We start from the raw sequence: 15,978 nt of genomic DNA on the forward strand, positions 1-15,978 counted from the left end.
ATTCATGTACTTTTACACAACAACAACTAGGTGCTGAACATCAAGCAAAATACCCTTTACCACTGTCTCCAACAAAATATTTTCACCTTCGACCTCAACAGGCATTCGATGTACACATTTGGACTGAAATAGTTATTTTTAACGATCATTGTTTTGAACGGGTTCCACATTATGAATCATAGTTAATTTTCTTGTGACTAACCTAACAAAACCAATCAATAGCTCAAAGGTTGTCCTGAGCAAATTCATCTCTTTAGTCACTCAGTAGAGCTACACTTAAGGGCACTGACCTATCCAGAGAGCAGTTTTTTGCTACACTTGGCTGCTTACTTTAGTACCTCATTGCCCCAAAACTGGTCTTCAAAAAGGAAAAATAAAACTACAACATCAGGTAAGTGGAAAGATTCGTAAATGCAATGAATATCATGATAAAAAAAGAGCAGTTTTGTTGGAACAGTTGTAAAAGTTTGTGGACGATTCGTTTACTTTTCTTACCCTCAGACACGACCCAATATAAAGACAAGTGGATCTTTGTTAGCAATTCAGCCATTGGTAGTAAAGTTTAAGTCCAATTGATCCTTAAGGGATAGTTCACTTTGAAATAAATTTTTGATATGTTTTAGCTTACCTCAAAGGCATCCAAGTAGGTCTCTGTTTTCCACAGTATTTTCAATTTTGACATTTTTCAGTCAAACCGTTGTTGTCTGCCAGTCATACAATTATGCAGGTATGGGGCTCCACCTCAAAGAGCATGCACAGAGAAGTCAAAATTAAACATGACTTAATGACTCGTAAATGTAACGTTAAGTACACATTGATGGCCTAAGACACAAAACTAGCGGATTGTGTGAGAAAACAAACAGAATTTTTACCTCGTGTAATCACAGTTTCGTCCAAGTGATCTGTATCAATTGTGCAATGTCCAACTGAACCGAGCCCGCCGGAAGTGATCGCCTGCGTGTGTTTGTCACTCAATACGCGGAGATTTCGGAAGTTTTACCTTTTACTAAACATATTTAGATATAGAAAAATCGTCTTCCATTGCGATTTCCCGTATATCTAAATATGTTTAGTGAAATGTAAAACTTCCGAAATCTCTAGAGTGACCTAGGCGCACAAACGATCACTTCCGGCGCATGCGCAGACTGAAGCGCCCGTGCCGTCAGATCAAGTAATCCATCAGCCGTAAATTGAAGCTGCACCCCGGGGGCCGCCATTGTAGCGGGCTATCACCTGCTGTTAGCATCCCATTGACTCCCATTCATTTTGGCGTCACTTTGACAGCGAATAACTTTACATCTGAGGCGTCCGTCCAAAGACTCCATTTATCCATTATTTACTTCTAAAGAAACACGACAATGTATAAAAGGCTCCATTACTTTGTATGTTACGTTATGGCCACGTAGAAGCCGTTCTTGTAAAAATAGGCTAAAAATTACGTCATAACCACTGTCCGTCCCACAGTAGAAAAGTTACCGTATAGACAGGAGGAGAAGCTCGCACAGCCTCGCAGGCAATCTTTTACTGTCTAAAGTCAGCCCATGGCATAGATAGAAGCAAAATGACAAAATAATTAATCAGAATACTTACCAAAAGTTGCTCCAGGTCGCGCTTCGCTGTCCCTGTGCACGATTAAAATTTGTCTTGGCACAGCTACTCAAAAATGTACAACTGTCAGTCAGTTTGCTCACGTGACATCTACGTCGTCAAGCTCAGTTTGAGCCTGCGCAGAACGCTTGGCTATCAGGAAGTGAGTGCCCATGTTGAGCTTCAAATCTCTCCGTTGAAATTAACGGGGTCGCTGTGTCCATTTAGTTTACTGTCTATGAGTTTGACAAGGCTCTGATTACACGAGGTAAAAATGATATACATACTGTTCGTTTTCTCACACAAACCGCTCGTTTCATCTCTTAGGCCATCAATGTGTACTTGCATTTACGAGTCATTAAATCATGTTTAATTTTGACTTCTCTGTGCATGCTCTTTGAGGTGAACCTAGGGTGGACCCCCTTAACCTCCAGTGCATGACTGATAGACAACGGTTTGACCAAAAAATATCAAAATTGAAAATACTGTGGAAACAAAGACACCTACACCTTGGATGGCCTTGAGGTAAGCTAAAACATATCAAAAATTAATTTCACAGTGAACTATCCCTTTAATTTGTGATTGGGAAACTAACCATGTATGATTAATAAAGTACACAATTTACGAAGATTGCAAATTCGATTTTAACATGTTAGTAAAGAGCAAACCTACAAAGTATACATTTAAGAAAATCTCTTACGAATTCGCAACAGACGTTGTATCACATGATTCCATTACTTGACTGACCACCAGAACTTGCACTGAACTACTTTTCCTGGGCTGGGTTCCCATTCCACCTCAGGCAGGATGAAGTTCTTGCCATGTACATTGGCTTTGTGGGTACTTGCCTTCTGTTTGGCCCAGGCAACCAAAGATATCTGCACCGCAAAACCCAAAGACTTATTGGAGCCAATGTGCATCTACCGCAACCAAGATCCTGAGGTACAACCAACCAAAGATCCCGAGAAGATCCCACCTGGCACCAACCCTCGAGTGTGGGAACTGTCCAAAGCCAACAGCCTCTTCGCCCTCTCGTTTTTCAAGCAGCTTGCAGAGGGAAAGTCCAGCGATGAAAACATCTTTCTGTCGCCAATTAGTATATCAACGGCTTTCGCCATGACGAAGCTAGGGGCTTGTAACACCACACTGGAGCAGCTCATGAAAGTAAGCCCAAGAAATTGTCACTTTAAATAAAGATCGATCACTTGAGCAGGTCAACAACTTCTCTATCCTTAACATGTAGGTATTTCGGTTCGATTCGATAAAGGAAAAGACCTCAGACCAGGTTCACTACTTCTTCGCCAAGTTGAACTGTCGACTATACCGCAAAAAGCATGAGACGACAGAACTGATCTCTGCAAACCGTTTGTTTGGAGACAAATCTACGCTTTTTAATGAGTCCTTCCAGCACATCAGCGAGATGGTCTATGGAGCCAAGTTGATGCCTCTCAATTTCAAGGTTACGTTTCCATAAGGGCCTAATGTAGGGTATCTGATCCTTAACCTTATACTAATAATTCAAGTTTCGCCCTCCAGGAGAAACCAGATATTTCGAGGCTGGCGATAAATGAATGGATTGCCAACAAGACGGAGAACCGAATAAAAGACACCCTGCCTGAAGGTTCAATAGACTCCAACACCATATTAGTCTTGGTCAACACGATTTACTTCAAAGTAAGTGAGGCTGGAGAGAGGTACCTATTAAGAAGTGGTGTCAAATCCTGCACCTGTAGGGCCATCTTCCAGCAGAGGTTATGCTACGTTCACACCATGCCATAATTACCATAAATCAAGCTCCATATCCTTGGTACTCTGAACTCGTAAACAGATCAGTCTGTACAACAGTACTTCAAGTCGAACACACCTTAAATCTACAGTGGTCAGGTGGTAGAGTGGCTACATCAGGGTTCCGTAAACTCGGTCCTGGAGGGCCACTGTCCCTTCAGAGTTTAGCTCCAACCCTGATCAAACACACCTGAGCAAGCTAATCAAGGTCTTCAGGAAAACCCTGTTTGATCAGGGTTGGAGCTAAACCCTGCATCGACATTGGCCCTCCAGGACCGAGTTTGGGGAACCCTGTGCTACATGGTACAAGTCGTAGCCCTCAGAAAATTACAGAGTTTACCCGTTGTAATTACAAGTTCTACAAGCACAAGAAGGCTTTTTACAGTTCAGAATCATTACGGTAAGTACGACATAGCGTCAACACACCTTTAGCTCCAACCCCTATTAAACACACTTGAACCAGCCTATCAAGGTGTACAGCAGGGTTCCCCTAACTCGGTCCTTGAGGGCCACTGTCCCTGCAGAGTTTAGCTCCAACCCTGATCAAACACACCTACCTGTGAGTTTCTACTGATCCTGAAGACCTTGATTAGCTTGCTCAGGTGTGTTTGATCAGGGTTGGAGCTTAACTCTGCAGGGACGGTGGCCCTCCAGGACCACGTTTGGGGAACCCTGGTGTACAGGCTCACTACAAACATCCAGGCAGGTGTGTTGAGCTGAACTCTGCCGAAAAAGTGCACTTCGGAAGCAGGATTGGACCCCCTGACTTGTGAACTCTGTACAATCTGTTTTTTTCCAGGGTCAATGGAAACACAAGTTTGATAAGCTAAATGTCATAAAGTCAGAGTTTCATGTTAGTAAAACACACAAGTGTCCAGTTTCCATGATGTACCAAGAGAGGAAATTCCAGTACGCAAAAATCGCAGATGACAAGGTGAAGATCCTTGAGTTGCCCTACAATGGAGGTGACATCACAATGGTGCTCATATTACCTACTGAGGGTATAACCCTGTCGGAAGTAAGTCGATTATAAACAATAAACTAAATATTTACCTTAAAGATTTTGTTCTGTAGTCCAACATAACAAATCTTCATCCAATTAAGGTGGTGGCAAACATGACCCTCAAGAAACTTGTTGGTTGGTTACATGCCATGAAAGACACCACAGTTTCAGTGCAGGTTCCTCGTTTCCGTATCGAGGACAGCTTCAGTCTCAAAGAGCAGCTGACAAAAATGGGCCTTGAAGATCTTTTTAGTCCAGAAAAAGCCAGTCTCCCAGGTATGACATTAGGTTGATAAGAAAACTTGTTGCTATAATTGTTTAGAGATAGTTCACCCAAAAATGAACCTTTTGTCATGACTATCTTCCTTCTGTAGAACCTAAAAGCTTCATAAGACTAGAGTATATTATGGTTCTATAGGGATATTGGTGTGATTGCTATGAACTTTTGCCGTATGGAAGTGTGTTTCATGGAGAGTTTGGAAAAATTACAGGATTGTCAATATCAGGGCAAACTATCGAGTTGATGGCACAATAATATTTCCCCATGACATGTTGCACTAGGGATGGTTGCCGATGATGGGCCCAACTTGTTCATCTCTGACGCCTACCATAAGGCCTTTCTTGAGGTAAGACGCATTTTTGTAAAATCAAGTACCGTCTTTTTATGATTTGCACTACTGCATTGCAATAAAGTTTACCCAATTTCTTAGTCAACGGCCTCATTTTCCCTTTCTTCAGGTGAATGAGGAAGGTAGTGAGGCGGCTGCCTCCACAGCAGTAGTGGCTACCGGACGTTCCTTAAACATCTTCCGGGAAAATTTTGTTGCGGACCAGCCCTTCCTTCTGCTGATCCGCGAGTCCAGTATCAACGCCTTGATCTTCACCGGCCGAGTTGCAAATCCTTGTGGGAGCAGCTAATATGGATTGAAAATGGATTTGACAGGAGACAGGACAGACTGAGGACGGTTATTGATCATCCTTGTGGCTAATTTTTAACTTGCCAAGGCTGCCTTGTTTCTTACCTTATTGCTTAATAATGAGCATTAAATTTGTAACTATGTTGTTTTTGTCAGTCCACCAAGCAATTACTGGAAACAAACACATTGAGGAGCAAGAAGATGCATATAGGATTTGAAAAAATACAAATAAAAACACTATGTACAGGCACAGAACAAGGATAAAACAGGTTTATTTTTTCATATTAGAAATTTGGGTTTAGCAGTATCACACAATCTGGGCTTACATAATTATACATTTAAAGAACATAATCGAAAATCCTTCACAGTTACACTTAAAGTGCTTTATTTCTATTTAGAAGAATGGACTTGACACACTGTCAGTAAAGAAAAAAACATAGTGGTTATTGTGAAAATGGCATTCACATTAATAATGATAAATCTTTTCGATTCCTGTACCTTTTTAAATGTGAAAAGTCTCAAATTTTAACTAATCATTAAACTCTGATTAATTTCAAACAAGCAATTATACCTTAATCGCATATGAATATAATTTCTAGATTTTTAAACATATTTACTATTTCAATAAATATATTGGATTGCTAATAAAATCAGAGAAATTTTATTTTATGAGTTTTGGAAGTTGACTTTTTTCCTAAGAATAAAATACCTATTATATTTTGCTTTATTTCATGGTTATGTAAAATAAAATCTTTTCTAAAGTATGATTTAAATTAAAGTGATTAACATATAAGACACATGGAAAGACTATATTGCTTTTTTGCAAGATAAAACAATATAGCAAGACAAATCTTAAATGTCAATATTTTGGCTTCTCTTGGTGCAAATTTAGATGCCTGGAAATGTCTATATGTTTGGCCATTACAAAAGACAGACAACATGCAAATAAACAAATTCTACTGAAAAACAATGTCTCGTTTCCTTGTACAAAGACTCTTTTGAGGTAAGAAAACAACTGACAACTTTTTTGACAATGCATCACATTTGCTTGCTTATTCAGACAGACTAAGTGTTGAAATATATATGTAGGCTATTTGCATTGAAGTGTCCACGTCTGAAATGTGCTGCATGTACAAAATATTTGCTCCAGAGGGACTTGCGACAAGACTGAACAAACTCTGTAAATATGGCTCAGTGTTGTCATTCGGTCTTCCCAAAAAACTAAGTAGAGACATGCACTGTATCACTTTTCACAAGCCAGACCATGAAAAACCAAACTAACAAAAACCGTGAGGTAAATGTAATCACTGCAACAAATTTGATCACATTTGCCAATATGCATAATTGCTTTACAAATTCAGGACACATGATTTTTTTCTAGTCGAAATCAATTTGTCAACATTTGCACAACGTTTTATAAGATGTTGTGATTGCTAAGGTGTGTTTTAATTCGCCACTTTATCTGAAAGCAACTTGGCAATTTTGGAAATGGGATGAAATATTGCTTCGAATGTAGTTCCACACATTCAGTAACACTGTGTTAGGATTAGACATAATTTGGTTACGCATGACTTGTTCAGTCAATGCCAATAAACTGCAGTGGATGTATTGTCATACAAAAACATTAAATATTACAGCCTATATACACTTTAGCAACACATCTATCCTCTGTCATGTTATTTAAAGCGTGAAAGAAGCCAAACACATAATATTTGAATGAGTAATATCGTTTAAAATGAAAGACAAACAGGCAGGTTGGTCAACCATCAATGTTTTGAAGGTCAACAAAGGGAAAACATGCTGAAAGTTATCATTAGCCCTAAAACTCAAATTAATATGATTCAATTTAGACAGCTAAAAATGTGCAGTACAATAATTGGAATGACTGATTACAGATATAGATCCCTTATTAAATTGCAATTAATTCATTCACATAGAGATAATTTAAAACACTATCACCCTTATATGATTGGCATACACAAAACAGGCCCATGCCCCAAATTTAAATTTAAAGGCCATAAAAAGAACCTACTTTCTTGATATATTGTAACATATTAGGTTATGATTATGTTGTTTATAGACAAAATCATTTGCCCTTTTCTATTATCATGAGGTTGCATTGTGACGAATAAAAGCAATATCAACATGCTCTTTTCCTGGGTTCTGTACTGTACAACAAACGTCAAATTATACAGTTTCAGGATTGTAATTCACTGCCACTGCTTGTGAAGCATGGGTATTTACACTGAGAGGAAATGTTCATACGCATGATGTTTTTTATTCTTTTTTTCTTTTCTTTTTTTGCTGCACTTGTGAAATTTGCTGACCCAAGTTACCCAAAGCTAGAATTCCAAGTAAGAAAATCGGCTTGGTGCAACCCAAAAAGGTAAACACAAAAAGTAAACAGTGAGTTCCTGATTTTTGTAAGTGTTTACCTGCTGACCTGTGTTCACAGATGTGAGTAAGGGTAAAAGTAAATGTTGATACGAATGAGGTGCACAAAATCCCTATTGGAAACATCAGTAGCTGATTTTTATAATATGCATCAAACCTTTCCTAAAAAATCAGTCACACAACCAAGTGTGATTCACAGCCTTATAAAAATGATAAGAGCTTTACTTTCGCTTAAAACACCTTTGCTTTTGTTGATCATTCTAGAAACTGCCTCCATAGTTATTACAAGTATAAATTTGTCTAAATATGCATAAGTGACATGTATATAGATATACAAATATTCTAAAAACAAAACAAAAAAAACACACCCCACCCCTTCTTTAAGTGCCTGATCTAATCTCTTTTTCCCCCTCCAAATCTTAAGGGTTTAGAACTTCCATAACAAATTTCAGTTCCTTTGGTTACTGAAAGCTTCAGTAAATTCACGTCATAGCACCAGCTGGAAACATCTGTTCATAAGCCAAGTGTAAATGCACTTGACCACAAGGTTAAAGTGCCTTCCATCAGATGAAGGGAAATCTTACACTCAAAAGTCATTCCGTGGCATTTCAACGTTTCCCAGTCATCACAGACATACAGTTTCCGTTTTCCTAAACGGCATCGACAACACAGCCTGCAACTCTTGACATAAAAAAGGAAGGTTACGCCCTCTGAGAGACCCCTTCCCCCTGCTCAAACTAAATATCACCAGACCAGTAAAACAAGTTGGTGAGACTAGCGAATCTCAATGGGCGACTTATAAGGAGTTAAAAAGTACGAAAAGAAAAAAAAAAACACTGAACATAAAATTCGTCCGAGTGCATCCACGCATCTGCGTGCGACAGACCGGTATTGCGTAGTGATGTGAGAGAGAGGTAACTGAGCGGTCTATTGTAGCTTATCTGAGGTTGAAGAATTTCCTGTGTTTTAAATCACTGTATCATCAACATTCAGCAGCTGAGTTGTTGAGCTTGGAGATGTATGAAGGCCTTAACAGGAAATAAATGTGAATAAATAATGTAACTGCTATCCTCTACCAACATCTTTTCAACAGCGTGCCTATATCACAGTATTACCACCAACATTAAACAGTAAAATAATATGATCTGAGTGTTTCGCGTTATAAACCCAAAGTTCTACAACTACTTGCAACAATTTCCTTACGTTGAGTGTGAGAAATGTGTTTGGGTTTTATGGCAGGCCGGATCGGCACTCAACACAAAACGAAAAAATAAATCAAGAATCTGATGTTAGGTCAGACCTGAGGGTCCCCAATAAAAAACTGAACCCGTTTTCCTAAGCTTGCCATGGCTGGGGAGCGCAACGTCTAACCCCAGATAAATTTGATCAAGATTGTCTCAAGGCAAAGTAGCGAAGGACTACGATGTCCTCTCATTTTAAAACTCATCTTCTGGCACAGAGAAGTTTGGCAATTTCAACGCAATTTGACCAAATCGTGGCTAGAGCTTCTCTTTTTGTTTATCCTGAAAGATTTGTAGTAGTACAAAAATATAAAAAAGTAACATATAAAAGACAGGAAAGACTAAAAACCAAACGAAAGAAAACAAAAATCACTGCATCCAGTGGTGTGTGAGGTTGTTGGAGTGTGGCTTGTCTTCATATATTGACGTTCTGTTCAGTTTGAATGGTGAAGGTAGATGCGGTTTAAAGCGGAAATACCATTTATAAATCCCTAGAGTATACTATTCCTAGCAAACTGTTCCTTGCATCTTTGTTATCATGAAAAAAATAGAGGATCTTTGTCCAAGTCGGACGCAGAAGACTCTCCCTTTTTATCCGTTCCTTGTTGACAGCAGCTGAGAGAACCTCCAGCTCGCTCAACTCCTTCCAACTTGCAATTTCAGTGTGGATGGTGGGAGACAAGGGACAGAGGGATAAGGTCCTGTCGCACCCCACTGTCCTGTGTCTCCCTAAACTTGCAATGTTTTCCTTTGAAGGGTTTCAGTCGGGCCCAGTAGTGGATACTGACGGTTGGACCCCTTCTCCGAAGGACGAGCCGGCGCCTCCCCCTCCACCATTGCCTTCGGCATCCTCCTGGGAGGGCGACTCATCTTCGTTCTGGCCTCCACGGGGGGTGACCGTGGTGGTCTCAGGCGAGGCACTGTGGGACACCTCCTGTGGAGCGCAGCCTGGATGGTTCTTGCGGAAGTGCTGGTTGAGAATAGCCTGGAACGGGAAGCTCTTGCCGCAGACGTGGCAATGAAAGGGCTTGTTTCCTGTGTGCTTACGGATGTGGTACTCGAGTTGGTCTTTGCGGGTGTACTTCTTCCCGCAGATTCGACAGACGAAGGGGGTTATGCCCATGTGTAGGCGCATGTGACGATCTAGGCTGCCCTTCTGGTTGAAGGACTTGCAGCAGTAAATGCAGGTGAGACGGGGGTTGTAGCGGAACCACCGGTCACCTACCTGTTCTCGTAGGTACTCCTCGTATCCCCCCATGTCAAACACAGCTTGTTCCTCTCCCTGAAAGGGAAAGGTTAGAGTTCATAGTTTGTTTTTATGATCCCCACCCAATTTCCACATTGAAACCTAATTGAATTGCAATTTAAAAATGTTGCTAACTTAGGCACAACACCTGTTCTGAGCAATGTAACCAATCTATAGTTTCTTAAGGCAAATTTATACTTCTGCGTCGAGGATACGCCGTCGTGAGCATTTATACTTCTGCGTTCAGGTCTTGGTTGCTCTGCAGTACTGCTCCGAAACGCTAGTTGGCGGCGGAGGGTTTTAACGTTCCACCGTGTTTATTCCTCCCGTCTAGGTTACTATGCGCAATGGCGACTGAAAGAGAGTGATCATGTTGGAGTTGGAGCTTATTGAGGTGGAAAAACAGTTAATTTTAGTGAAATTACTAAAACTAAAAGGCAGAAACGAGAGAAGACGTCGGAGGAGATGGTACGTGCGGAAATACGTAGGAGGAAATGCGATGCTACAAAGCCGACCAATCACAGATCTTGCGGTCCGCCGCGGCGTCGCGACGTGAAGTTACATTTTTGAGGAGGTGCACGTCAGGCTATGGTGAAGGGTACGCGGTATGGTACGCGTCTGTGCATATGCTACATCGTACCTACTACACGCACCCTAAGCAGAAGTATAAATTGGCCTTTATAAAGTGTGCTTCATTGATATTAATTTGTAAAGGTCAAGTCTTGATCAATTCTTCTACATTTAGGATGCCCAACCTGTGAGGTGGGGAGTCTCTGATCGTCGACTCTTCCTGGGGACTCACTCTTGGCTCTTTGGCGATCAGCCATTACCACCACACTTCCTGTTGGACTAAACCTGAAAGAAAACCCCATATCGGGTTAAATCTTTTACATGTTGACAAAATAAATGTAACACAATTTTAAAGCATCACACCTGGATTTTTCAAACCTTAAAACCAACATGAACATTTTAGTAACTCCACCAAATATGCCATATTTCAGAGTGGAATGGAATACTTATACAATACAAAAACAAAATGTAGACTATGACTTATATTTTATCCACCTAAAATTGTCTGGATCATGACAAATGTTTGAAGGCGAGGGGCTGAGAAGTAAAATGGCTTGGTGACAATAGTCAAACGAGATAGAAGAGGTATTGCATTTTGATAAAGGAAAATTAAGAAAGAATTTCTGTGGAATAACACGAACTGATGAATTATGTGCAATAAGACAAGGAATGTATGTAAAAATTGGGAATAGGGTACATTTTGTTTCCATTTGACAGTGAAAGTGAACTTCTAAAAGATTTCACACACCTCTCTGTTTCACTGAAGCTACTGGACGGCTGAGAACCTTTCCCTCCTCTTCCTCCTTCCTGCATCAGTGTGCTGCGCCCTGAGGTGTCAATCATTACTGTCGGCCCCTCCTCTGCCCCACTGCCCTCTTCTGCTGATGCTTGAGTCTCTGCCCCCATCCACTCCTCCATCCTTTCCGTCTTAATTCGAAACCCATCCACCATCCGCACATTCTCCTCTCCACCTCTCTCGATCTCAGTCCCTGTCTCGACATACCATTGCCCGGCTCGGTTAATACGGAGAATGGGCTCTTTCACAGATCCCACCTCCTCCGAGCTAATGCCGCTGTGCTCCACTATCTGGGGGCTCATAGACTCCCCAGGCGGACTGATCTCTCGGACTTCCCTCACATCACGGATGTTGATCACCCCAGTGTTGATCAATCGGGAGTTGGTGTGTCTTGGACTTAGGGAGCGGGACCCACCCAGCACTGTCCCAACTCTTCCTGACTCAATGGTTTGATTGGTGGTCCTGTGGGCCCCATTTCCGAGCTCCTCCTCCACATCTGATAGACTGATTTTAAAGTGAATTCCCTCTAAAATCTGGGTGCAGCGGTCAATAATGTGCTGCATTTGGAGGAAGCTGGCAGCAGTCAGGTAGCTGATGATATCGGCAAGCTGCAAGCACAAGCGTCCCGTGTAGCAAAAGGAAAGGAGCTGTTCAAACACGCTTGGGTTGCGGATCACTGATATGGACACGGTGCTCATCTCGCTAAGCGACATGTGGTCCCTAAAGTAAGGGGAGCTGGCGGCGAGGACCACCTTGTGGGCACGAAAACTGTGGCCCTGAACATTGACCACAATGTCACATAGACGGCCCTGTATTCGCAACTGGTTCAGGTGCGACAGGACGGAGTTGCTGAAGTCTGGGATATCAAGTTGAATGCTTCCTGCTCGTTCCATGCGGGCTGCCTATTGCGTTGCTTTTCAAAGCTGCCGACAAAAAAAAAACAAGAAACGTTTAGGATACCGGACAAGACACAGTTGTACTTTTTGAGCATGTCAGCAATAAAATCCATTACAACATCCCAAACTTAATCGGGATCATTAGCAAACAATCTTAAAGGTGATGTGTATGAAAGTACTTTCTCCTATCCCAAATTCAAATATACAGAGAAAACTATTAAAATTAACCATTCGAAGGTTGATTCCCACAAAAAGTATGAACACTGTCTCTCTGTGGTGCGAGTTAGGGCGAGACTATCTGTTCAGCCAACCAATGGTCAACTTGTATAAATAAATATGCATTACCATAGAAACAGCACACATCTTTAATTCAATAATATGCAAAAAGCAGTATGTCAAATGAGCAGTGTCCGAATATGCGGTATGCTTGAAACAGTAGGTTAAAATTTTGGGTAGTAGAAAGATTACATCTGTAGTTAGTTAGTACTAAGTTGTGCAGCCAGGGGCCACCTTCCTATCCCATAAGTCTTATGAAACTGAGGAGCTGTCAAAAAGCTGACAAATAAGATAGTTAGACGGATGGCTCTTTTCCACATGTAAGAGCTACAGGCAACAATAATGTTGGTCAATAGTACACACTCTGATAGTATGGGATTTTGGACACAATATGTTTGGCTAAAACAAATGCAACTAGCATTTTCATTCAGGACTGAAGCAAAGCCCACATACTCAAGACACATTCTTGATGTGGTACAACATGACTTGTGGGTACATTTCCCCTTCTGACTTCCTGTAGTGTCATATAACTGCACATTTGTTACCTAAGCCATATGCAGTGCAAAAACAAAATTTCACTATAGGGGACCCTGCGTGTAGTCCACTTTGCAGGGAGCTCTCGGTCAATGGACATGAATATGGACAAAATATTTTACATTTTACCTTCAGCAATTGACAATATATTTTTGTAACACTTTACATTACAATGCAACATGTTAAAAAACTTGCATTACAATGCTGAATGATGGATAACTAAAAAAATGAGTTAACAGAAGCAATGACAACAACCAGTTCAATTACAAGCAGTTTCACAAACACCATACATACATATTCTATTAACAACATTCCGTAGGTATGCAATTAAACTGGTAACATTGTAATGTAAAGTGGCCCCCCATTTTTTTTTTTTTAAGAAAGTTACATTTGCAGTGAGATGCAATTTCTTTACCTCACCTTTTTATTACCAGGCACAAAAATCGCTCCACTATATTTTTCGGCACAGTTGCACTTCTTTATGGCTACAAACCACAGCTGTTAGAGAGCAAAGTTGCCATTTTTTCATTGCATAGGTCAGTAGGTTTGATTCGCAGTGTTACTTTGTCTCTCTCTGTTTTTGACATAGTCTCGGGCGACGGCGCGGGGCAGCTGTAACCGGCGGCGTGGCACCTCACTTCGGTTCTAGTAACACACTGCAGCGCGGTGATGCGATGAAGCCTACCCGAAAAACACGCACACACCCCGGCGCAGAGAAGACAGGGAGGTGCCTTACCCAGGTCCACGCCAAATTTATATTTAAAAAATACAATGCCAAAATGCGAGTTTTCTTTTACGACACCCTGTTTTGAGGGATTTGGCATTGAATTCCCCTCATTTCACGATCGCTATTAATCGCTATACTTATCGCCAGGGATTCTGCTGTCGCTTTCGGTTCCTCCGCCGCTCTCTCATTCCCCCCATGTATAACATGAGCCAATGTACAGAAAACGGCATTATGGGAAATGTAGTTCTGTCGCTTCGCAGCCATAGTAACCAGCAATGGGGAAAGTCGGCAAAAATGACTTATGCTCCCATGATGCTTTGCTTTACCGTGAAAGTGAGTAAAGAGTTTGGTTGCATTTTTTGGTGACAGTTTCCTCCTCTATTGTAGCCTATGTGTGAGGGGGAGTATAAAGATATAAATCAAGAGACATTTACTTACTAAAATAGTGTATGCTATCATTAATAAACATTAATATTTTGCATTTGATGGATAAATACGCATGTAAAAGAGACCCTTGTAGGACAATGCAGGCCTGTTCAATGATGATATCAATCAAACTGAACCCATGAAAAAAAAGTATTAGTCATGTCTATTAAAATAAACTATTTAGATAATTCATCCATTATTCATACCTTGCCATCCACTATTTGCATTGTGTTCACAATCATATTCAAATTATTGCAATAGGCCATTGAATTATATAGTGTTTATTGACATAGTAATGCTTTGGTTCACAGTAGAAATGTTTTCATCATTGTGTTATCAATATCTTTATTTCCATCCATTTAACTAATTTCTACATTCTATTTTATAAATTTGAAGAATTTCTTTTACATTTTCTTCATCAGTAATGAAATTTCATTTGAATTTGCATTATTATTAGAATAATATTAGCCTTATAAGTAGGCTATAACAATAAAATTGAGTGAAACATGCGTTTTAGGTTAAAAACTAAAAGTTTACTCATAACATGCGTCTTTTTGATCAACATCACGATTTTAGATTAAAATAGTCCGTATTTTTAAATGCATTTTTTTTTTCAGTGTAAATGTGTACCTGATAAGCATTTAAGCTTTTTGTTATTATTATTAGTAGTAAAAATCTTGTGTTACGTTGTTAAAAGTTATGACGTTATGAATAAGCTATGTCAACAGGTATACAGTAGGTGGGGCTATTTGCTCATAAATGTGAAAATATTTGCCACTGACGCTCTAAAAAAGGCTGGGTTGTTTTACTGTAACTCAATTTTGGGTCAAATATGGACAAACCCAAACAATGGATTAAAAATGCAATTTAAAAAAGTAACCGAACAGCATTTTTGTAGAGTGTGAACGAATCAGTTACATTTGCATTCATTTTTATTTTTTAATTTTGTGCTCTTTATGAGTTATTAAATTGTCATATACTTTAAGTGTATCTCTTTAATCATTATTGTTTAATTAAAATTCAGTTACAGCTACAATTGGGTCCAAACGTCTATTACCACTTGTAAAAATGCTTATTTTCTGAATGCGATAGATAGGTAGGTAGGTAGGTAGGTAGGTAGGTAGGTAGGTAGATAGATAGATAGATAGATAGATAGATAGATAGATAGATAGATAGATAGATAGATAGATAGATAGATAGATAGATAGATAGATAGATAGATAGATAGAGATAGATAGATAGATAGATAGATAGATAGATAGATAGATAGATAGATAGATAGATAGATAGATAGATAGATAGATAGATAGATAGATAGATAGATGTCCCAGTATTCGGTATATCAGCCTTAAAAGGATAGTTCCCCCAAAATGTCATTATTTTCTCACATTCAAGTTGTTTCAAACCTGTATGAGTTTCTTTCTTCTGTTGAACACAAAATAACATATTTTGAAGAATCTCGGTAACCAAACCGTTTTTGGTCCCCATTGACTTTCTTTTTCCATACTATGGAAATCAATGGAATCCATCAACTTTTGGTTACTTACATTCTTCAAAATATCTTCTTGTGAGTAAATGAT

General features: G+C 39.9%; 2 protein-coding genes across 6 annotated transcripts; one reads left to right on the plus strand and one right to left on the minus strand.

Moving 5' to 3' along the window:
* Positions 1-245: 245 nt before the first annotated feature.
* Positions 246-5,436, plus strand: serpinc1 (serpin peptidase inhibitor, clade C (antithrombin), member 1). Of its 5 annotated transcripts, none has more exons than XM_089134673.1 (9): positions 247-391; positions 1,990-2,112; positions 2,341-2,751; positions 2,831-3,046; positions 3,124-3,261; positions 4,172-4,390; positions 4,477-4,651; positions 4,937-5,001; positions 5,114-5,436. In XM_089134673.1, the coding sequence occupies exons 3-9, from the start codon at positions 2,395-2,397 to the stop codon at positions 5,291-5,293; spliced, it is 1,350 nt and encodes a 449-aa protein (XP_088990799.1). In that variant the 5' UTR covers positions 247-391; positions 1,990-2,112; positions 2,341-2,394; the 3' UTR covers positions 5,294-5,436. The 5 variants fall into 5 exon arrangements, with proteins under 5 accessions (XP_039538213.2, XP_088990799.1, XP_088990806.1 ...); XM_089134680.1 differs by having other exon boundaries at positions 2,390-2,751; XM_039682279.2 differs by lacking the exon at positions 1,990-2,112 and having other exon boundaries at positions 246-391; positions 2,390-2,751.
* A 111-nt stretch (positions 5,437-5,547) lies between these two features.
* Positions 5,548-14,192, minus strand: zbtb37 (zinc finger and BTB domain containing 37). The gene is made up of 4 exons (XM_039682276.2): positions 13,666-14,192; positions 11,492-12,462; positions 10,929-11,028; positions 5,548-10,209 (listed from the first exon to the last, which is right to left on the minus strand). The coding sequence occupies exons 2-4, from the start codon at positions 12,430-12,432 to the stop codon at positions 9,688-9,690; spliced, it is 1,563 nt and encodes a 520-aa protein (XP_039538210.1). The 5' UTR covers positions 12,433-12,462; positions 13,666-14,192; the 3' UTR covers positions 5,548-9,687.
* Positions 14,193-15,978: the final 1,786 nt, after the last annotated feature.

Source organism: Pimephales promelas, chromosome 2, assembly GCF_988280905.1.
Source record: "Pimephales promelas chromosome 2, fPimPro1.hap1.1, whole genome shotgun sequence".
Taxonomy (NCBI): Eukaryota; Metazoa; Chordata; class Actinopteri; order Cypriniformes; family Leuciscidae; genus Pimephales; species Pimephales promelas.

Bases quoted from the DNA above. Each gene is read 5' to 3' on its own strand.
- serpinc1 (XM_039682279.2), top strand. From the start codon at position 2,395: ATGAAGTTCTTGCCATGTACATTGGCTTTGTGGGTACTTGCCTTCTGT. The intron at 2,752-2,830 runs GTAAGCCCAAGA...CTTAACATGTAG, and splicing joins CACTGGAGCAGCTCATGAAA to GTATTTCGGTTCGATTCGAT. The intron at 3,262-4,171 runs GTAAGTGAGGCT...GTTTTTTTCCAG, and splicing joins TCAACACGATTTACTTCAAA to GGTCAATGGAAACACAAGTT.
- zbtb37 (XM_039682276.2), bottom strand. From the start codon at position 12,432: ATGGAACGAGCAGGAAGCATTCAACTTGATATCCCAGACTTCAGCAAC. The intron at 11,029-11,491 runs GTGTGTGAAATC...GTTTTCTTTCAG, and splicing joins AGCTTCAGTGAAACAGAGAG to GTTTAGTCCAACAGGAAGTG. The intron at 10,210-10,928 runs GTTGGGCATCCT...TTTCCCTTTCAG, and splicing joins AGAGACTCCCCACCTCACAG to GGAGAGGAACAAGCTGTGTT.